Source organism: Nicotiana tabacum, chromosome 10 (assembly GCF_000715075.1).
Source record: "Nicotiana tabacum cultivar K326 chromosome 10, ASM71507v2, whole genome shotgun sequence".
NCBI classification, from domain to species: Eukaryota; Viridiplantae; Streptophyta; class Magnoliopsida; order Solanales; family Solanaceae; genus Nicotiana; species Nicotiana tabacum.
Genome location: NC_134089.1, coordinates 16,003,901 through 16,020,810, shown reverse-complemented (window position 1 = coordinate 16,020,810; position 16,910 = coordinate 16,003,901). Strand labels below are relative to the sequence as shown.

General features: G+C 36.7%; 1 protein-coding gene across 2 annotated transcripts; it reads left to right on the top strand.

Moving 5' to 3' along the window:
* The first annotated feature begins 10,144 nt into the window (after positions 1 to 10,144).
* LOC107818375 (uncharacterized) lies at positions 10,145 to 16,374 on the top strand. Of its 2 annotated transcripts, none has more exons than XM_016644382.2 (4): positions 10,145 to 10,916; positions 12,657 to 13,099; positions 15,021 to 15,264; positions 15,978 to 16,374. In XM_016644382.2, the coding sequence occupies exons 1-4, from the start codon at positions 10,343 to 10,345 to the stop codon at positions 16,100 to 16,102; spliced, it is 1,386 nt and encodes a 461-aa protein (XP_016499868.1). In that variant the 5' UTR covers positions 10,145 to 10,342; the 3' UTR covers positions 16,103 to 16,374. The 2 variants fall into 2 exon arrangements, with proteins under 2 accessions (XP_016499868.1, XP_016499867.1); XM_016644381.2 differs by having other exon boundaries at positions 10,146 to 10,916; positions 15,021 to 15,276.
* The last annotated feature ends 536 nt before the right edge of the window (positions 16,375 to 16,910 follow it).

The window sequence follows — 16,910 nt, the reverse complement described above, 5'->3', positions numbered from 1 at the left end:
AACGGTACGACTGAGTTCAAGTAGTAAGTCTAAATAGTGATAAACTCCTTGGAGGGTTCAAATAGTTGGCACGAAGCCCAAATATAACAATCAATCCAAATAATGAGGATAACAAATAAGCTTTAATCAAATATGTGGTACAAGCATCACTCAGGATGGACCAAGTCACAATCCCCAATAGTAAACGACCCCACGCTCATCATCAAGCACGTGTCTCACCTCAATATAGCACTACGATATGCAAATCCGGGGTTTCAAACCCTCAGGACATTATTTACATTCATTACTCACCTCGAACCGGCTAATGCTCTAGCTCGCTATGCCTTTGCCTCTCAAATCGGCCTCCTCGAGCGTCGAATCTGACCAAAACCAGAACAAATACGTCACAATATGCTAAGGGAACAAAGCCCAAGCGAAAAAAATTGAAAAATATCAAAATCCCGAAATAACCAAAACTCGAGCCCCGAGCCCACTTCTTGAAATTCAGAAATTGTCATATCAACGGTTCCTTATCCTTCCACGAGTCCATACATGTCAAGAGTTCTCAAATCTGACCTCAAATGGCCTTTCAAATCCCAATTTAAAATCTCAAAATCCCAAGCCCTACTTTTTCCATTTTTTGCTAAATTTTCAAGAATTTCTAGGTTAATTTCACAATATAATCACGTTTTTGGTTCATAAAACATACCTTCAATCAATCCTCCTTGAATACCTCTTCAATTTCTCCCAAAGAGCTCCCAAAATACTCAGCTATGGTGGAAAAATGGCTAAGACTCACGGATGAAATGTTTAAAAACTTCACTATTCAATTCTGGAATTCCTCTTTCGCGAACGCGGTCAAACCCATGTGTTCGCGATGCACAATTTTCCTTGACCCACAAATAACCCTTCGCGAATGCAGCACCATACCCCCGAACGTGATGCTTTGACTTCCCAGAGCTATGCGAATGCGACCCTACGTTCACGAACGAGAAGAGCAACTGCCCTAGGACCTGATTCCTTATACGCGAACACGGACCTTCCCATGCGAACGCGAAGCACAGACCCCTCACCTTCCGTGAACGCGAGACACCTTATGCGAACGTGTAGGTCTAAATCCTGGCCTCCCACATCCCTTCTACGCGATCACGATGGACCCTACACGATCGCGAAGGCTTAAAACCTGCAACATCTGAACAACAATTTCTGCAACTCCCAAAAGCCAAAAAATGGTCCAATTGGCCATCCGAAACTCACATGAGGCCCCCGGGACCTCAACCGAAAGCACTAACACATCCTAAAACCTCATTCAAACTTGTTCCAATCATCAAAACACCTCAAACAACACCAAATCCATCAATTCACATCGAATTGGAGCTTAAGTTTTCTTAAAACTTCTGAAATACGTTTTCGATCAAAAACCCAACCAAACCACGTCCGAATGACCTAAAATTTTGCACACACATCCCAAATAACATAACGAAGCTACAGCAACTATCGGAATTCCATTCTGACCCTCAGATCAAAATCTCACCTATCAACCGAAAATCGCCAAAATACTAACTTCGCTAATTCAAGCCTAATTCTACACCGAACCTCCAAAACCAATTCCGATCACACTCCAAAGTCATAAATCACCTCCCAAAGCTAACCGAACTATCGGAACTCACATCCGAGCCCTCTAACTCATGTTGACTTTTCCAAATTAAGTCTTCTTAAAAGAGACTAAGTGTCTCATTTCTCATCCATTCCACTCCAAACGCAAACCAACCAACTCAACCACATAAGACACGGATAACGAAGCATAAAGAAGCAGAAATGGGGAAAACGGAGCAGTAATTCATGAGACGATGGGTCGGGTCATCACAGGAACTACATGGATTCTCAAACTACACCGTTTGTACACCAACCCAGCAATGACTCAATTATGTAGCACAAATAAAGGAAAGCAAAGTATAAGAATTATCTAACAAGTACAGTATATGTAACAACAAAAGTATAAAAAATAATTCAGTTGGTCCCACAGAGGAAAAACATGACACCACATAAACACAAGGAAAGGGTATCCCACATAACATCCGCTGCGGCGTGCAGCCCGCTCCCAAATACTCATCGAGCCAAAATGCTCGGGCTCACTAATCATATGAATACTGATATCAAGTACAACAAAGTGCACAAATAAAATTGGGGGAAAAAATGAATAGAAGTAATAAGACATAAAAGAAACAAGTACAACTGAGGTGCAATGAGCAATTAACATCACGAGGGCTATATCACTCACATCGCCATAAGGTCTGAACAGAATTACAACATGCGTGGAGAATAATCATACCGCCTCACAGCTCATCACAACATAAGAGAGCAGCACATAACATTGGCCAGAGGCATAAATAATATACATTCTGCCTGATAACATAACCAAAATGGCAGTCTCACATGAGCATACAAACTTAACTTGATACAAGATACATGTTCTCATTGAGCTTTCACATTGCCTCAACCAAATCTTGGTCCTTCCCAATTAGATAAATTTTCTTCAAAAGGATCCATAACGACTCATCAATAATACATGCTATTAATCATCTCATTCTCAATATTTCTTCAAAATCTGCAAACAGGAAATAGTCCATATATGAGGGCATCTGGAAAACCATAGGAATACCAAAATTTCCATACCCGACTCAACTACGTAAATCAAATGGCTGATATCTCACTTACATCCTATCATTCTACTGAAGCATCCATATAGGATTTCTGGTCGAGCAACCAAACATGAACCTTGAAAGCCTTAAAACTCAGTAATCATCATACTACTAGCCACGCACCCGCAAACCAAAACTCAAGGTCCTTTCCAAAAATGCACATTCTTCACATATGATAGCCAACAAGGTCAACTCTCTATTAATTTCTGATACCTATTCAGGGGAAAGCTAGAATGTACCACATATTCCCTATGCCCATAGAAGCCAGCAGAATCAAGTCATTGCCCAAACCATCAAGAACTCCCCGAGATCCACCCGCACATAAATAACCCATTAGGACCGTATCTCCCCAAATCAACCGAGTCACACAAACCTTCCAATACCAGAGTACTGCCACAAATGCTAGTAGAGCAATCCCATTCAAAAGGACCAATTACTTCCATTACTATGCTAACCCAACCCTACTAAGGTGACCCATTTCTTCGAATAGTCGATATGCAATAATTCCAATCAAAGTCCCAAATACAGATGATCCTAACACGAACCACGTAGCTAGAAGCTCATAAGCATTTCCTCTGAAGTACCCTGTTCTGCTGCAACCACGATACCCACGCTGGATAGACCTCCTATGAATCTGAAGTTGTCCTCCGACTCCCCTTGATGCTAAAATGTAGATCCATTATTGACGTAGAAATACTGTAAGCCCCAACATCATCTCGTGCAAGATATCAGACCCTGGTCATACCCTAAATCCGAGAACCTACCAATACCATACATACACATTTCTCAGGCTAAACTTGATATAAATCTGACTCTACAACTTGAATGTTGCTGATGGACTCCTCCACTTGGCACGAAGCCATCGAAAACGACGTCTGATGATCCGCAGAGCTAACCTTCACAGCTCATATAACAAAAATCACAAGGTACTCCAATACTGCCAACTATCCTCAATCAACACCCACCACGCTTCCGCTTCGCCTCCATGTAAACAACTAAATAGTCTCTCAATACCTCTGTATCTTCAGTCTGGACAACACGTCGAGGTAAGGCCTGAGCATCCCTGACTCCTTCGAAGAACGTTTGTAGCATCACGAACCACTGCCGCATAGCGAACACTGAGAGCGTAATATCGTACATGAGTGGATGTAGAGGAACATAAGTTATATACTTCGAGCTGAATCAATATTGCACGATAAGGAATGAAAGAAGTGGTATTTTCTAACATTTTTGTAGCCTCTCGAAGATAAGTACAAACGTCTCCGTACCGATCCGCAAGATTCTACTAAACTTGCTTGTGACTCGTAGCACCTATGAACCTAGAGCTTTGATACCAACTTGTCACGACCCAAAAATCTCTCCAAATGAGTCGTGATGGCACCTAGTCTCTAAACTAGGTGAGCCTAACATTAACTGAGATAACATCTATTTTTGCTAACTTTAATTTAAATAACTCTTAACAAATTACAATTCTCAAAACCAGTGGTACAAGTCACAAGCCTTTATATGAGTAGTTATACAAAATAAATACACCATTGCTCCAAAACAAAAGGAACAAATGGAAATAAGTACAAATGAAGGTGACTTCGAGCCCTGCGAACACGGTAACAGGTTTACCTTGAGTCTTCATCGCAACGACCTGCACAACTAGTACCGATCAAATACCTGGATCTGTACATAAAAATGTACAGAAGTGTAGTATGAGCACACCATGGCGGTGACAATAAGTATCAAGACTAACTTCGGTGGGGTAGTGGTGAGGAACAGTCCAGACACCTACTGGTCAAATAAATTAAACAGGATTTGATAATAAACTATCACCCTAGAAATGACATAGTAATATCAACAGCAAGGAATGAACAAACTACAATCAGTAGAAACAATAAAGAGAAACACGGGTGGAAACAAAGATAACCAAATAAATTAACACCAACATGGCTGGAACACAGACAAGTAAAAATGTACTCAAACAAGAAAGGCGATGTCATCTCAATAAATCATATCATTTCTGATGCACAATTTCCAGCCATCTCAAACTCGATGTCTCATATCATAACCTCAATTACCAAACTTTTAGCACACCCGGCACCTTGTGCCCACATATTTCTATATCACTTTACACAACAACGTTCTCATGTTACTCATTTCATAAGGTCCATAACCAATGCAATTAAGATGTTCAAGGAGTCTGATTTACTTAACATAAGTGGAGTACAGCTTCTAAACCAATTCGGAACTCAGCAAGAAAAGATGAAGTTATTTTTAGAAATTATTTAAATAAAGAAAGTACTATTTTCAATTAAAGTACAACATCGAATAAAATATTACCTTTATCAAGGAATTTAATTAATTAACTTGGTAGAAATTTTATTTTTAAGTAAAATACAACGTCAGACAGTTTAAGAAAATTTAATTGAGTAACTAAATGAATTGAAGATGAAACAATTATTGAAATTTGAAGTATTGAAAAATATGTATATAAGTATGACGAAGTATTGAAAACTGGATGGGGTTCCATCACAAGGGTCACTGCAGTAAAGAAATCTAAATAATAAAAATACTTGAATTGATAACTACAAAGAAACACAATAAACAGAAAGTGCATGGCATCACCCTTCGTGCTTTATCACTCTTCCTCACAATAAATAGAATTGTGCACAACATCACCATTCGTGCTTTGCAATCTTCCTCACAATATCATGCACGGTATTATCCTTCGTGCTTTTACTCTCAATAATGTGGCACGACATTTTTTACTCTCAATAATGTGGCACAACATCACCCTTCGTGCTTTTACACTCTTCCTCACAATATGCATAAATAGAAATGTGCACGGCATCACCCTTCGTGCTTTAACTCTCTCTCACAATATCATGCACGACATCACCCTTCGTGTTTTATACTCTTTCTCACCCAAACAATAGAAACAATAACATCACGACAAGGAAGTCAATAATATGAACAATAATATCCCGACAAAGGAGTTAATAATAGAAATAATAATATTCTGGCAAGGGAATCAACAATAGAAATAATAACATCCCGGCAAGAGAATCAACAATAGAAACAATAATATCCCAGCAAGGGAATCAACAATAAAACCAATAACTTTCCGGCAAGGGAATCAACAATAACCAATCATGTTTCAACAGTTAGCTTCGCAATATAGATCTCAACTCGATTCAATACTCAACAATGGACAATTATCAAGAGAATGTCATAAGTCTTGTTCGATATGAATAATCATCAATTTAAACAAGAATAGTACATAATAAGGATCACGGAAAAACCAAGAAGCACGCTAACCTCAACAAAACAACCAGACATAATAAGCACGTGATAACTACACTGATAACCACAATAATTGGACATGTAGCATGTTTACACGAAGTCATAAAGGAAACTCACAATTAAGAAGTATCAAAACAATAAGGAAGGCAATCACTTCAATTAAGACAATTAAGGGTCAAGTAATACGTACGAATTAGAGGAAAACTAATAACATCATATGGAGCATATAGAGATAATTTAAGCAATTAGGAAACCAAACCATAACGGGATACTTCCCACATAATGAATATAAGGACCTAAGAACCCTAGAGGCAAATTTCCCACAAATAAGTCTGAGCACACACTCGTCACCTCGCATGCACGGACTACAATTAGCATAGAAGACTCAAATACTAAGGGGAAGTCCCCCACACAAGGTTAGACAAGATACGTACCTCAATCTGTCTAATTCAATACTCAATTTAGCTTTTCCTTTACCAATTCATCAACGATCGGCTCAATCTAGCCAAAAAATGACTTGAATATATCTAATAATGCAAGAGAAAACAATTTCAATTAATCAAACTATGATTCTTATATAATTTGCAACAAGTCAACAAAAGTCAACTCCCCAGGCCTGCACCTCAGAACCCAACAAAATTTACAAAAACTGAATACACATTCTGATACGAGTTCACCCATACAAAAATTATCCAATTTCGATACCATTTGGTCCTTCAAATCATCATTTTACATTTTTGAAAGATTTCACAATTTTTCCCAAATTCCATCCCAAATCACGAATAAAACGATGAATTCAATGATAGATTCATATATTTTAGCCAAATCCGAGATAGAATCACTTACCCCGATGAATTTCTTGAAAAACCTTCGAAATATTGCCAAAATTCGAGTTCTCTAGGACAAAATATGAAATAAAACCCTAAAACTTGTATTTATAGTAAACCTCACAGATTTCCATCACTGCTGACCGCAAAAAACCACCGCTGACCGCGGTAAATCCACCGCTACTGCAGAGAATGTTGAATGAGGTGACATACTTTAGTATTTTGGACATAACTTTCTCTACTGATGTCCAAATTGTGATTTCCTTAACCTTTTGGAAACTAGACACGAAGAGTTACAACTTTTATTTTTGAATCATCTCAAAATTCCTTATAGATCAAAAGATATAGACTTCCGAAGTCAGACCAGTGAACCTGCGGATTCTTCTTCACCGCGGACCATTTTCCGCTACCGCAAAAATTCCATTGTTGCAGCAAAATATCACCGCTGACAGTAGTCCTTTTGGCTCTGGGGTGATGATTTACCACTGTCCATGCTCCCCCCCCCCTCACACAATCCGTAACAACTTCCGAGTGCCGAAATGTTCGAACTCGCTCAAAACTCATCTCGAAACTCATCTGAGGCCGCCGGAACCTCAACCAAATGTACCAACACATCCCATAACATTATACGAACTTAGTCCCACTTCCAAATCACTTAAAACATCTCTAAGACCAAGAATCAGATGCCCAAATGCATGAAAATTACTATGAACTTTAAGAATCTCTAGAATTGCAACCAAGCGTCCGAACCAAATCAAATCAACTCCAAATGACACCAAATTTTGCAGGCGAGGCCCAAATTACATAATGAAGATGTTTCAACTTTCGGAATCGCATTCCTACCTCGATAACATAAAAGTCAACTATAGGTCAAACCTCTTCATTTTCCAAACTTTAACTTTTCCAACTTTCACCAACATGCCTCAAATTACCCTACGAGCCTACAAATCCAAATCCGAACACAAGTCAAAGTCCAAAATCACCATACGAAGCTACTGACATCATCTAAAACTCATTCCGAAGTCATTTACTCAAAAGTCAAATTCCAGTCAAATTCTCTCTGCTTAAGCTTCCAGAACTATATTCCTTGTTTTCAATTTGACTCTGATTCATTCGAAATCTGAATCCAACCATGCATACAAGTCGATATACATAATGTGAAGTTGCTCTTGACCTCAAACTGCTGAACCAGGTGCAATTGCTCAAAACGACCAGTCGGATCGTTACATTAAATGACATGATTCCTCTGTATGTTGGTTAATTTTGATTCCAAAAGCTGAATTCTTGATTGTTCCTCACATCTCGCTGGCTACTAAAAAATTTCTTGATGTAAAAACTGGTTAATGTTACACTTGTCCATATCAATACAATTTGTGCTTTTAAGATGGATATTGGTTCTTCAAAACTTCAGCTTTTAGTGCTGAAGTTTTTAGAAATGAACTAAATAACTTCAGCATCTTCTGCTGAAATTTTTGAAAAAACTTATCCAGGACAAAAAAACTTCAGCTTATTTAGTGCTGAAGTTTATATAAATGAACTAAATAACTTCAACATCTTCTGTTGAAGTTTTTGAAAAAGTTTATTGACAAAACTAATGAATCTAAGCCAAAAAAACTTTAGCTTATTTATTGTAATTACAAACAAAAACTTCAGCAAATAGAGAACAAAACTTCAGCTACTATGCTTAAGTTCAACAATTACAAACAAAAACTTCAGCAAATAGAGAACAAAATTTCAGCTACTATGCTTAAGTTCAGCAATTACAAGCAAAAACTTCAGCACACTTGGGTAGAAATGGCGTGGGGTAGCCACTATTTAAGGTGGTATTTATTGTTTATCCAATAATTCTAATGTTGAGCAAAAATAGCCACTACTCTATTAAAATTAATATGAGAAGACATTTTTACCCTTTCTTCCATTGCTTTTCTTCCCAAACCTATTACATACTTACGTTGTACGCAGGCTAAAGCGTCCCTATTATGTCAAAACAGTTTGGGAGAAATAAGCTCTAAAATTATTATTTTAATTTTTTAGTAGCTACTATTCTTTCGTTGTATCATCAACAACATCAACTAATATAAATAATATGACACAGACAAAGGCTCTAAATTTGGAGAAAAGAGAAAACATGAATATTAATGTTCTTGCAGATTTGATGAAGAGAATTTTTTTTCAATCAAAGCCACAGTGATTTCGTTCATACTATACGAGTAAACAAAGATTAACGGTTCAAACAATCAAGGCTCTTGATACCACATGTAAGCATAAACTTTAATTCATACCAGGAATCTTGAACATGATAATCTTACATATAAGTTCAAAAGTTAAGGACATGTAGTCCTGAAGTCCTTAACTTAGACTTACAAGTTCAAAAGTTAAGGTAACTTAGACTTACAAGTTCAAAAGTTAAGGACAGACAGTCCTTAACTTACAGTTACAAGTTCAAAAGTTAAGGACACTTGGTCCTGAAGTTTGAGTTCCAAGTTCAAAAGTTAAGGACAATAGGTCCTGAACTTAGACTTACAAGTTCAAAAGTTAAGGACACTTTGTCCTGAACTTAGACTAACAAGTACAAAAGTTAAGGACGGGCAGTCCTTAACTTACAGTTACAAGATCAAAAGTTAAGGATAATAGGTCCTTAACTTTGACTTACAAGTACAAAAGTTAAGGATACTTGGTCCTGAAGTTTGAGTTCGAAGTTCAAAAGTTAAGGATACTTAGTCCTGAACTAAGTTACAAGTTTAAAAGTTAAGGACATGTAGTCCTGAAGTCCTGAACTTAGAGTTACAAGTTCAAAAGTTAAGGACATGTAGTCCTGAAGTTAAGTTCAAAAGTTAATGACATGAACAGAAGGGTATTTTCGTCCGGATAGTTAAAGTTTATTAAAGCAGTGGCTAAAGACTAAAAACATTTTAAATAGTGGCTTAAAAGTAAATACATATGTTATTAGTGGCTAACCGTGCCCTTTCCCTACACTTGGTTCAACACACTTGCTACTTCAAGTCGGTCTACTAGAATGCTGAAATTTTGCGTGATTGTCTTTGCTACTTCAGTCCCGTATGCTGAAGTTACGCGAAAAAATGGGTACGTTTGTAATTTTTTTGCAAAGCGAACACAAGTTAAAATGTAACCTAAAAAGCGGGTATAGATGCAAATATCCGTAAGAATAAGTTGTGCTTTTTAATGCCATTTACTGGGTTAGGTTATCGTACCATAAATTGGCCCAATATCTCTAAGCCCCTGCTTCTAAAAGACCAACAAAGGGGAGAGAAACACCCAAACACAAAATTGAAATTTATCAAAAAGCGGGAAGCACGTGAACAAACTTATAGATGAAAAGACACGTATTAACACCGAGCCGAAAAGTTCTCTTTTCTCTCTGACTCACTCTCCCCACATTGCACACACAATATTCAAAGCTTGTCACTTTCATAGAAATTGTCAGTGCAACAACATTTACTGCCTAGCAAATTAGCAATTTTTGAATGGGATCTCGTTCAAATTTTAAACCCTAAGTTAGAATCTTGAAATAAAAATCACTCAATGTGGCCAGCTTTGGTAGTTGCAGCAGCAGCAGGATCTGGTTTTCTAGCCAAGAAAATCTTTAACCAAAATGCTACTGAACCCACTTCTGGTTTCACTGAAACTAACATAAATTGTGATAAAGATTCAAGCTTTACGAGTAATCATGAAATTAACAGTAAATGTGATCAACCCAATGACCCAGAAGAAGGGTTTAAGGCCTCTTTTCAGCATAAAGATTCAAGCTTTGCATGTAATCTTGGCTGCAGCATTCAAGAACACAGTGAGGGGTTTTCTGATGGATCAATTTTTAGGTTTTCTAGTGCTTCTGGTTCTGAATTGGGGTCTAGGAATTTGAGGAAGAAAAATGTGGAAGGTTCTAGAAAGAGCAATGGGAATGCAATGGAGTGTAAGAGAAATAATGGTGGGAAGTTAGGAAAAAAATGTGGAAATGTAAGGGGTGGTGAAAAGGAATTGTTTAGATTGGATAAGAGGAAGAGTGGAAATGGGAATGGGAAGAGATTTTATGTTTGTTTAAAGAAGAGGAGAACTAATAAGGTTCCTTCAGGGAAATGTGATTCTTGTGCTTCCAAAGGTATGTATTGTCCTAAAAACATCTTCTTTACATTAAAAATTTGTCTTTTATTTTGGGTTAGGATCAATAGGTGGTGTTTTCTGCAATCATGCTTTAGTAGGATTGTGTTTAGATTTTCTATTGTCCATTACATTTTCTCGTTTTTAGTTAACTAGAATCCATTACTTTGTATATCGGAAACATCTTCTCTACTTTCTAAGTAAGAATAAGGTCTGCGTACACACTACCCTCCCCGGACACCACTTGTGGGATTATACTGGGTTATTTATTGTTGTTGTTGTAGTTGTAGTATCCATTACTTTGGCTTCCTTGTTCATAGAAATACCAATGGCTCACAAGTTATAATGCACTGGTTCATATTTGTCTTAACTCTTTACCTTACCAGTTATCTAGTGTAAGTAGAACAACTCAATTTGGAATCATCACGGTCAAATCCTCTTATGTTCAAAGTCTGCTTAAGAGAATATTGGAGTTTGATGCATAGAACTTGGTAATTCCAAGTAATGGTATCATTGTTTTTATGATTGGGGCAGCTTGTGCGTACCTTGACTAAATCCACCTAGCTATTTCCCACTAGTACAAGGTAATGGGATCATTTCCTTTGGGCAGAAATCTGTCAAAGAAGTTATAAAATTGTAGAGGGCAGAGTTACTTTTGTACATTGTTTAGCATAACTCTACTAGATCGTGGTAATGTCTTCCCCATGTTCGGAATGTATTAAATTCTTCAAATAAAGGGACATCGGAGTATCTGCACTGGTCACTGCCTAGCTCATATTCGTTAGCTATGTGGTCTGCTTTCCAATATTGATCTACTCTGTCTTTCTTTTTCTTGAATGAGTCGAGAAGGGGTTTTTGAGGTCCTCTTCTGTAGTGAGGTTGACCAGTAGTACCAGCAGTTGAGATGATGATAATCTGCATTTTGCTACATTAATGGAACACCTTTTTCGTGGTCAAATGGCTCCGCTTGTATCTGATCAACTGCTGCTAAAACAAAGAGTCAAAACAATTTTTAACCTGATTGTGGAGATAATCAGTAAGATACCGGATCTCAATAAGTTAAAAATTCCGAAAATTTTAGCGCTTTCATATTGTGAGCAAAACCATATCGCTACAAGCATTGCAATGTTTCAACTTGTATTGATCAAATTAGTTACAAATTTTCATATAACCTTTTATTTTAACTTTTGCCTATAATATGGGTTAAAAAAACTCTATATTATTGGTTCTTATTTTATTTAGTCCCTCAACAATAACTCTATGCTATAAGTTGCTTGTTCATTCCCAATTTTTCATGATTAATTTCTATTTCTGATTTGGTGCATTGTATAGCTTAACCTGTCTGATCTAGTCATGCTATTTGAGGACATCATCAATCTTTGAGATAAAATTTGGATCAATGCTCCCAATGCTGATGCTGTTTTGCTAGTTGGGTATACTGTCTTCTGTCACTGTGTTTACTTTCTCTAGTTGGTTGGTGTCGTCACATGGCTCGACCAAACTCCTATCATATTTACTTTCTCTAGTTGGTTGGTGTCGTCTCATGGCTCGACCAAACTCCTATCATATTGGTCGAACTCGAAGATGTGACTGAATATTTTGTTCTACCTGTTTATTTCTAATTTGCCATTTGTGCCTGTTATTTTGATAGTCTTGTTTGTGTGAATAGTCTTCTCTAATATTAAGTTGCCCCAAGTAGCCGAACCTAATTCCTTTGCTTAATATGTTTTTATGTTTCCAGGTAATTCCTTTTTCGGTTACGGACTAGGAATTGGAATGGTGTGCATGATGTCAGCTGGGAAATCTGAGATCAATAGGCTCAATTCTACCATGAATGAAACTGCAAAAGCTGTAGAAGAATTAAAAGCCGAACTTTCTAGGAGAAAAGTTGCACATGACCTGCGTGCTTCGAAAAATAAAGCTGAAACAAATGAAAAGAATGATGGAGAATGCACGATACGTGCTTTTCCGGAGAGTGGCACCGAAAACAGGAATATTTTTAGAGCAGTAGATCACCAGGTGGCTGAGGAAGGTGAATGTGCAAGCAGTGTCGTTACAGAAGAGCCGCAACCTGAGGTTATGGAAATGGATCAGCTGGAAGCAGAGCTTGAGTCTGAATTACAAAAGCTTCCATGGTGTGCTACTGAAGGTACAGATTTGGGTGGAGGAAGAGATCCTTGTAAGGTGTGTTCAATGTGAAATAAATTTCCTCTACATGGTCTTGTCTAACCTTCGTATTTTCTCAATCCATATTGATTTGTTGTTCTTTCTTCGTTGTCGGGAGAGTAAATAAGTGTTTCCTTCTTGTCCTCTCCACTCAACCTCTCTATGTGTTTTCAATCTACAATTTCGTAGTTTTCAACCGTTTTAATATTTTCTACCTATATTTGTGAATGAGTACATTTTCGTTGGGTCCATTCGAAGCAAATTTTACTAAAAATCTTTGAAGCTCCATCTGGATGTAAGTGATTTAAATTGTTATTTGCAAAAGGACACTACTCCCTCAATCCAGAAAGAGTGATGGAGTTTGGGGTAAGATGGTTGAAATGTCTAATTTTCGGTGTGAAATAGGCCAGCTATTCTTTAATTTCTTGAATATAATTTGTCATATTCAGAAATTATTCTAAGTCACATTTCATTTCCATATTTTTTTTAAAAATGTTTGAAAAATCATAGTCAAAGGGAGTAATTTTGACTCACCAAATAGTTATAGGGGCAGATAAACTGATACAAAAGGAGTACTCCATATTTTGTACTTATCAAGTAACTTATGAGCCGTTTGCTTTTTTTAAGATTAAGTAAAACATTCAGATGTCTGAATCTAAATTCACATTTGAATATTAAGATTTTGTCTTTAGATTTGATTACTGAATGATTAGAACTGTTTGTTTTCTCAACATCATAATGTTTATAATTTATTTATTATTAAAAATTATTACTCCTAAATATAAAATTCAAATAAAATAATTTAAATTTTATATCCACAAAATATTAGGTTGTAAGTTGGTGGCTGGTCAGTGGCAGTGTAGTGGCAAACTGGCAATGGTTGTGCAATGGGGGAGGTGGTTGGTGGTAGTGGTTGGCAATGTTGGTGGTGTTGTGGTGGTTGGTAGGGGAGATAGTATTAATGGTGGAGATAATTGATGTGACAGTGACTGGTCTTGGTGGTTGGTAGTTGGCAACACCGTTGGCAGTTGCAGCGGTGGTGGAGGTGGCTGATAGTGGTGGTTGTAGACAGAGCGGTGGTGAAAAATCATTTGCAAAAATCTTTGGATAGGCTCTTAATAATATTAAGACTCTGTTCGAAAGATCTGAGTCATTTAGACTTATTAAGTGGTTAAATCTTAAAGAAAAACCAAAGTGCACTAAATGGTCTGAGGTCTGAACTATTTTGATTCAAACCTCCATCAAGTGCAAACAGTTAGGCCTTAGTCTCATTGTTAATATCTATCCTTTTTAGAAACCATTTTCAAGGAGGTGTCATTGGAAATTCCTACTGCTATAACCTATATGTGTAACAATAGATGAGTTTACTATTATTTTCTATGATCAATTTTATATGGTACTGGTGCCAAGTTATCATTTTCCCTGGTCCAACTTTGCAATTGGTTAATCCAAATGAACATTCAATTAATTATCTTATTCTTGTTAAGAGGAGATATGAATTTTAATAAAATAGAGTCACATAGGCGCAAACAATAATTAGAAATTATTCTTAGGTTAGGTTGTTTGGACTTAAATGACAAAACTAATACATCCATTTTCTACCTAGAAATAGTTGGACATCCCCTCATGGCCTATGATTAATCCATGCAACTACTGCAGCAAATCAAATGGGATTTTTTCTGTCACACATCTAAAGTTGATTTATCATTCGTATAATGGCCTACATATCTTATTTGCATTTAATTGCAACTGTATATGGCAATGCTGGTACGTTTCCTATATCATTAGGAGTATTCGTGTGTAGTCCTTTTGAGTTTTTGGTGAGTTCAGATAAATGGCGACAACAGATTAAAGACAATACACTCCCTGCCAACTTAAGGCACCTATTTCCGCTTTATTACCTAATTTTCATTTGTAACTGTTGATTTTTGCTGTACAGGATGAATTTCTGGAGAAAAACTTTAACTTAGCCAATGACCACAATGCGGAAACTTATCAATTCAGTGGAGTATTGCCATCGGAACTGGATCAAAAGCTGTGTCATTTACTAATTGAACAACAAGAAAGCCAGATTGTGGAGCTGGCATCTGAGCTGCACCAAACTCATTCCAAACTCCATGAGAAAGAAGCTGAGCTCCAGGCGCTCAAGGATTGTGTCCGGCGTCTTACTGAATTTTCTCTAGGTAGTGCTTCAGGTATCACTACTTCTCGCCGTGCCTAAGTCTATTAAGCATTAAGAAGTGCCCCATCTTAAATCTAGATGAATACTATTCCTTCCGACCCTTTCTACCTCCAAAAGAAAAAATATTCCAATAAATTTGTCATTTTAGAAAATTAAGAAGGCGTTTTTTGTCCAGTTTCACTCTTACCATTCCAAGAAGATAACTTTAATTCAGTTAAATATCCCTTCTAAATATCCCTTCTGATTAATGCTATCAAATAGTTTTCTTGGATGTGTCACCATTAAAACATAGATGCAATCCTCCTTCCTCAAATGTAGAGATAACAACAATACCGACAACTATGTCTCAATCTCAAATTAGTTGAGGTCGACTCTCAACCCTAAAGCGGAAAAGCAAGGAACAAAAAATTCTATGCTTTGGCTTAGCAACAATATACAAGAATCACTTTTTTCCCTTTCAAAATTTGGGCAAAGATCACTTTTAGCCCCCGACCAAAACTATTTATATCTGGTAGTCGCAAAAGTATATAAAATTTGTATATTTTTTGTATATAACACACACACACACACATATATATATATACACACACACATTTTCGCTATTATTTTGAGAGCGGCTATACAATGTCGTCTTCCCTTAAAATTTTGTTTTCCTGCTCATAAAAGTTTTGTTAATGATTTCTGTTTCTTATTATTCTTGACATGTTTTTCCAGATGAAGAGACTGATGGCAAAATGGAAGATGAGATCAGTGGTGGTGGGGATCAAGAGAAGAACATAGGACCTGAATCAAGAAAATCAATAGTTGGGATGAAAAGATCAATGAACCTAAAGTATTAAAGTAACATATGATTGGTTCACAAACATAAACTGTTGGCTTGTACCAAGTGAAAAAGATTTATTGATAGTTCAATCATCTGTTTACTTTAGTTTCTAAAATCTGTGGGCCATCTTTGTAACATCATAGAGGGGGGACAAAAAAGGGAAAGGAAAAAACTTTGAAAAGATGTATATTTCTATGAGTATTACTGTAGTGGAACTGTGTAAGCACTGTTTTTGAGGTTTTTTCATCCTAATATTGAAATATAAAAAACGGAAAAGGGTCATATTTATTCTTGTACTCTTTAAAAATGGTTATATTTGTCCATCGTTATATTTTTTTGATATATTTATCCTTACCATTATATTTTAGGATCATATTTGTCCTTGTACTCTTCAAAGAGGGTTACATTTGTCCTTCATCATACTTTTTGATATATTTATTCTTACACTTATACTTTAGGATCATATTTGTCCCTCGTCCATTAAATTCTCATATCCCACCTTTCTTTTCCTACATGGTGCCTATGTGGATTTCTTTTTCCTCCAATTTAAATATGGTCAACTATTTAAGATAATTTAATCCGCCCATCCAATTTAAATATGGTCACCTATTTAAGATAATGTTCTTTTTCAGCTCCATATTTTTCGGATAGCAGCGGCAACATATTGGCAAACAAGAACTTTGAACTCAAAATCACTAATCTGATACAACTTACAATTATTGCAGTAACCAAATTAAATTACGAGAAGTTGCACAACAATGGAATTAATGACAAAGGTCCGTGCTTAAAATAGAGCACTGCCAGAAGCCTAATATTGTCTAGGA

What these genes read in the sequence shown, in the direction of transcription:
- LOC107818375 (XM_016644381.2), top strand. Translation starts at nt 10,343, where the DNA reads ATGTGGCCAGCTTTGGTAGTTGCAGCAGCAGCAGGATCTGGTTTTCTA. An exon ending in TGATTCTTGTGCTTCCAAAG is followed by an intron (nt 10,917 to 12,656) that starts GTATGTATTGTC and finishes TTATGTTTCCAG; the next exon opens with GTAATTCCTTTTTCGGTTAC. An exon ending in GAGGAAGAGATCCTTGTAAG is followed by an intron (nt 13,100 to 15,020) that starts GTGTGTTCAATG and finishes TTTGCTGTACAG; the next exon opens with GATGAATTTCTGGAGAAAAA.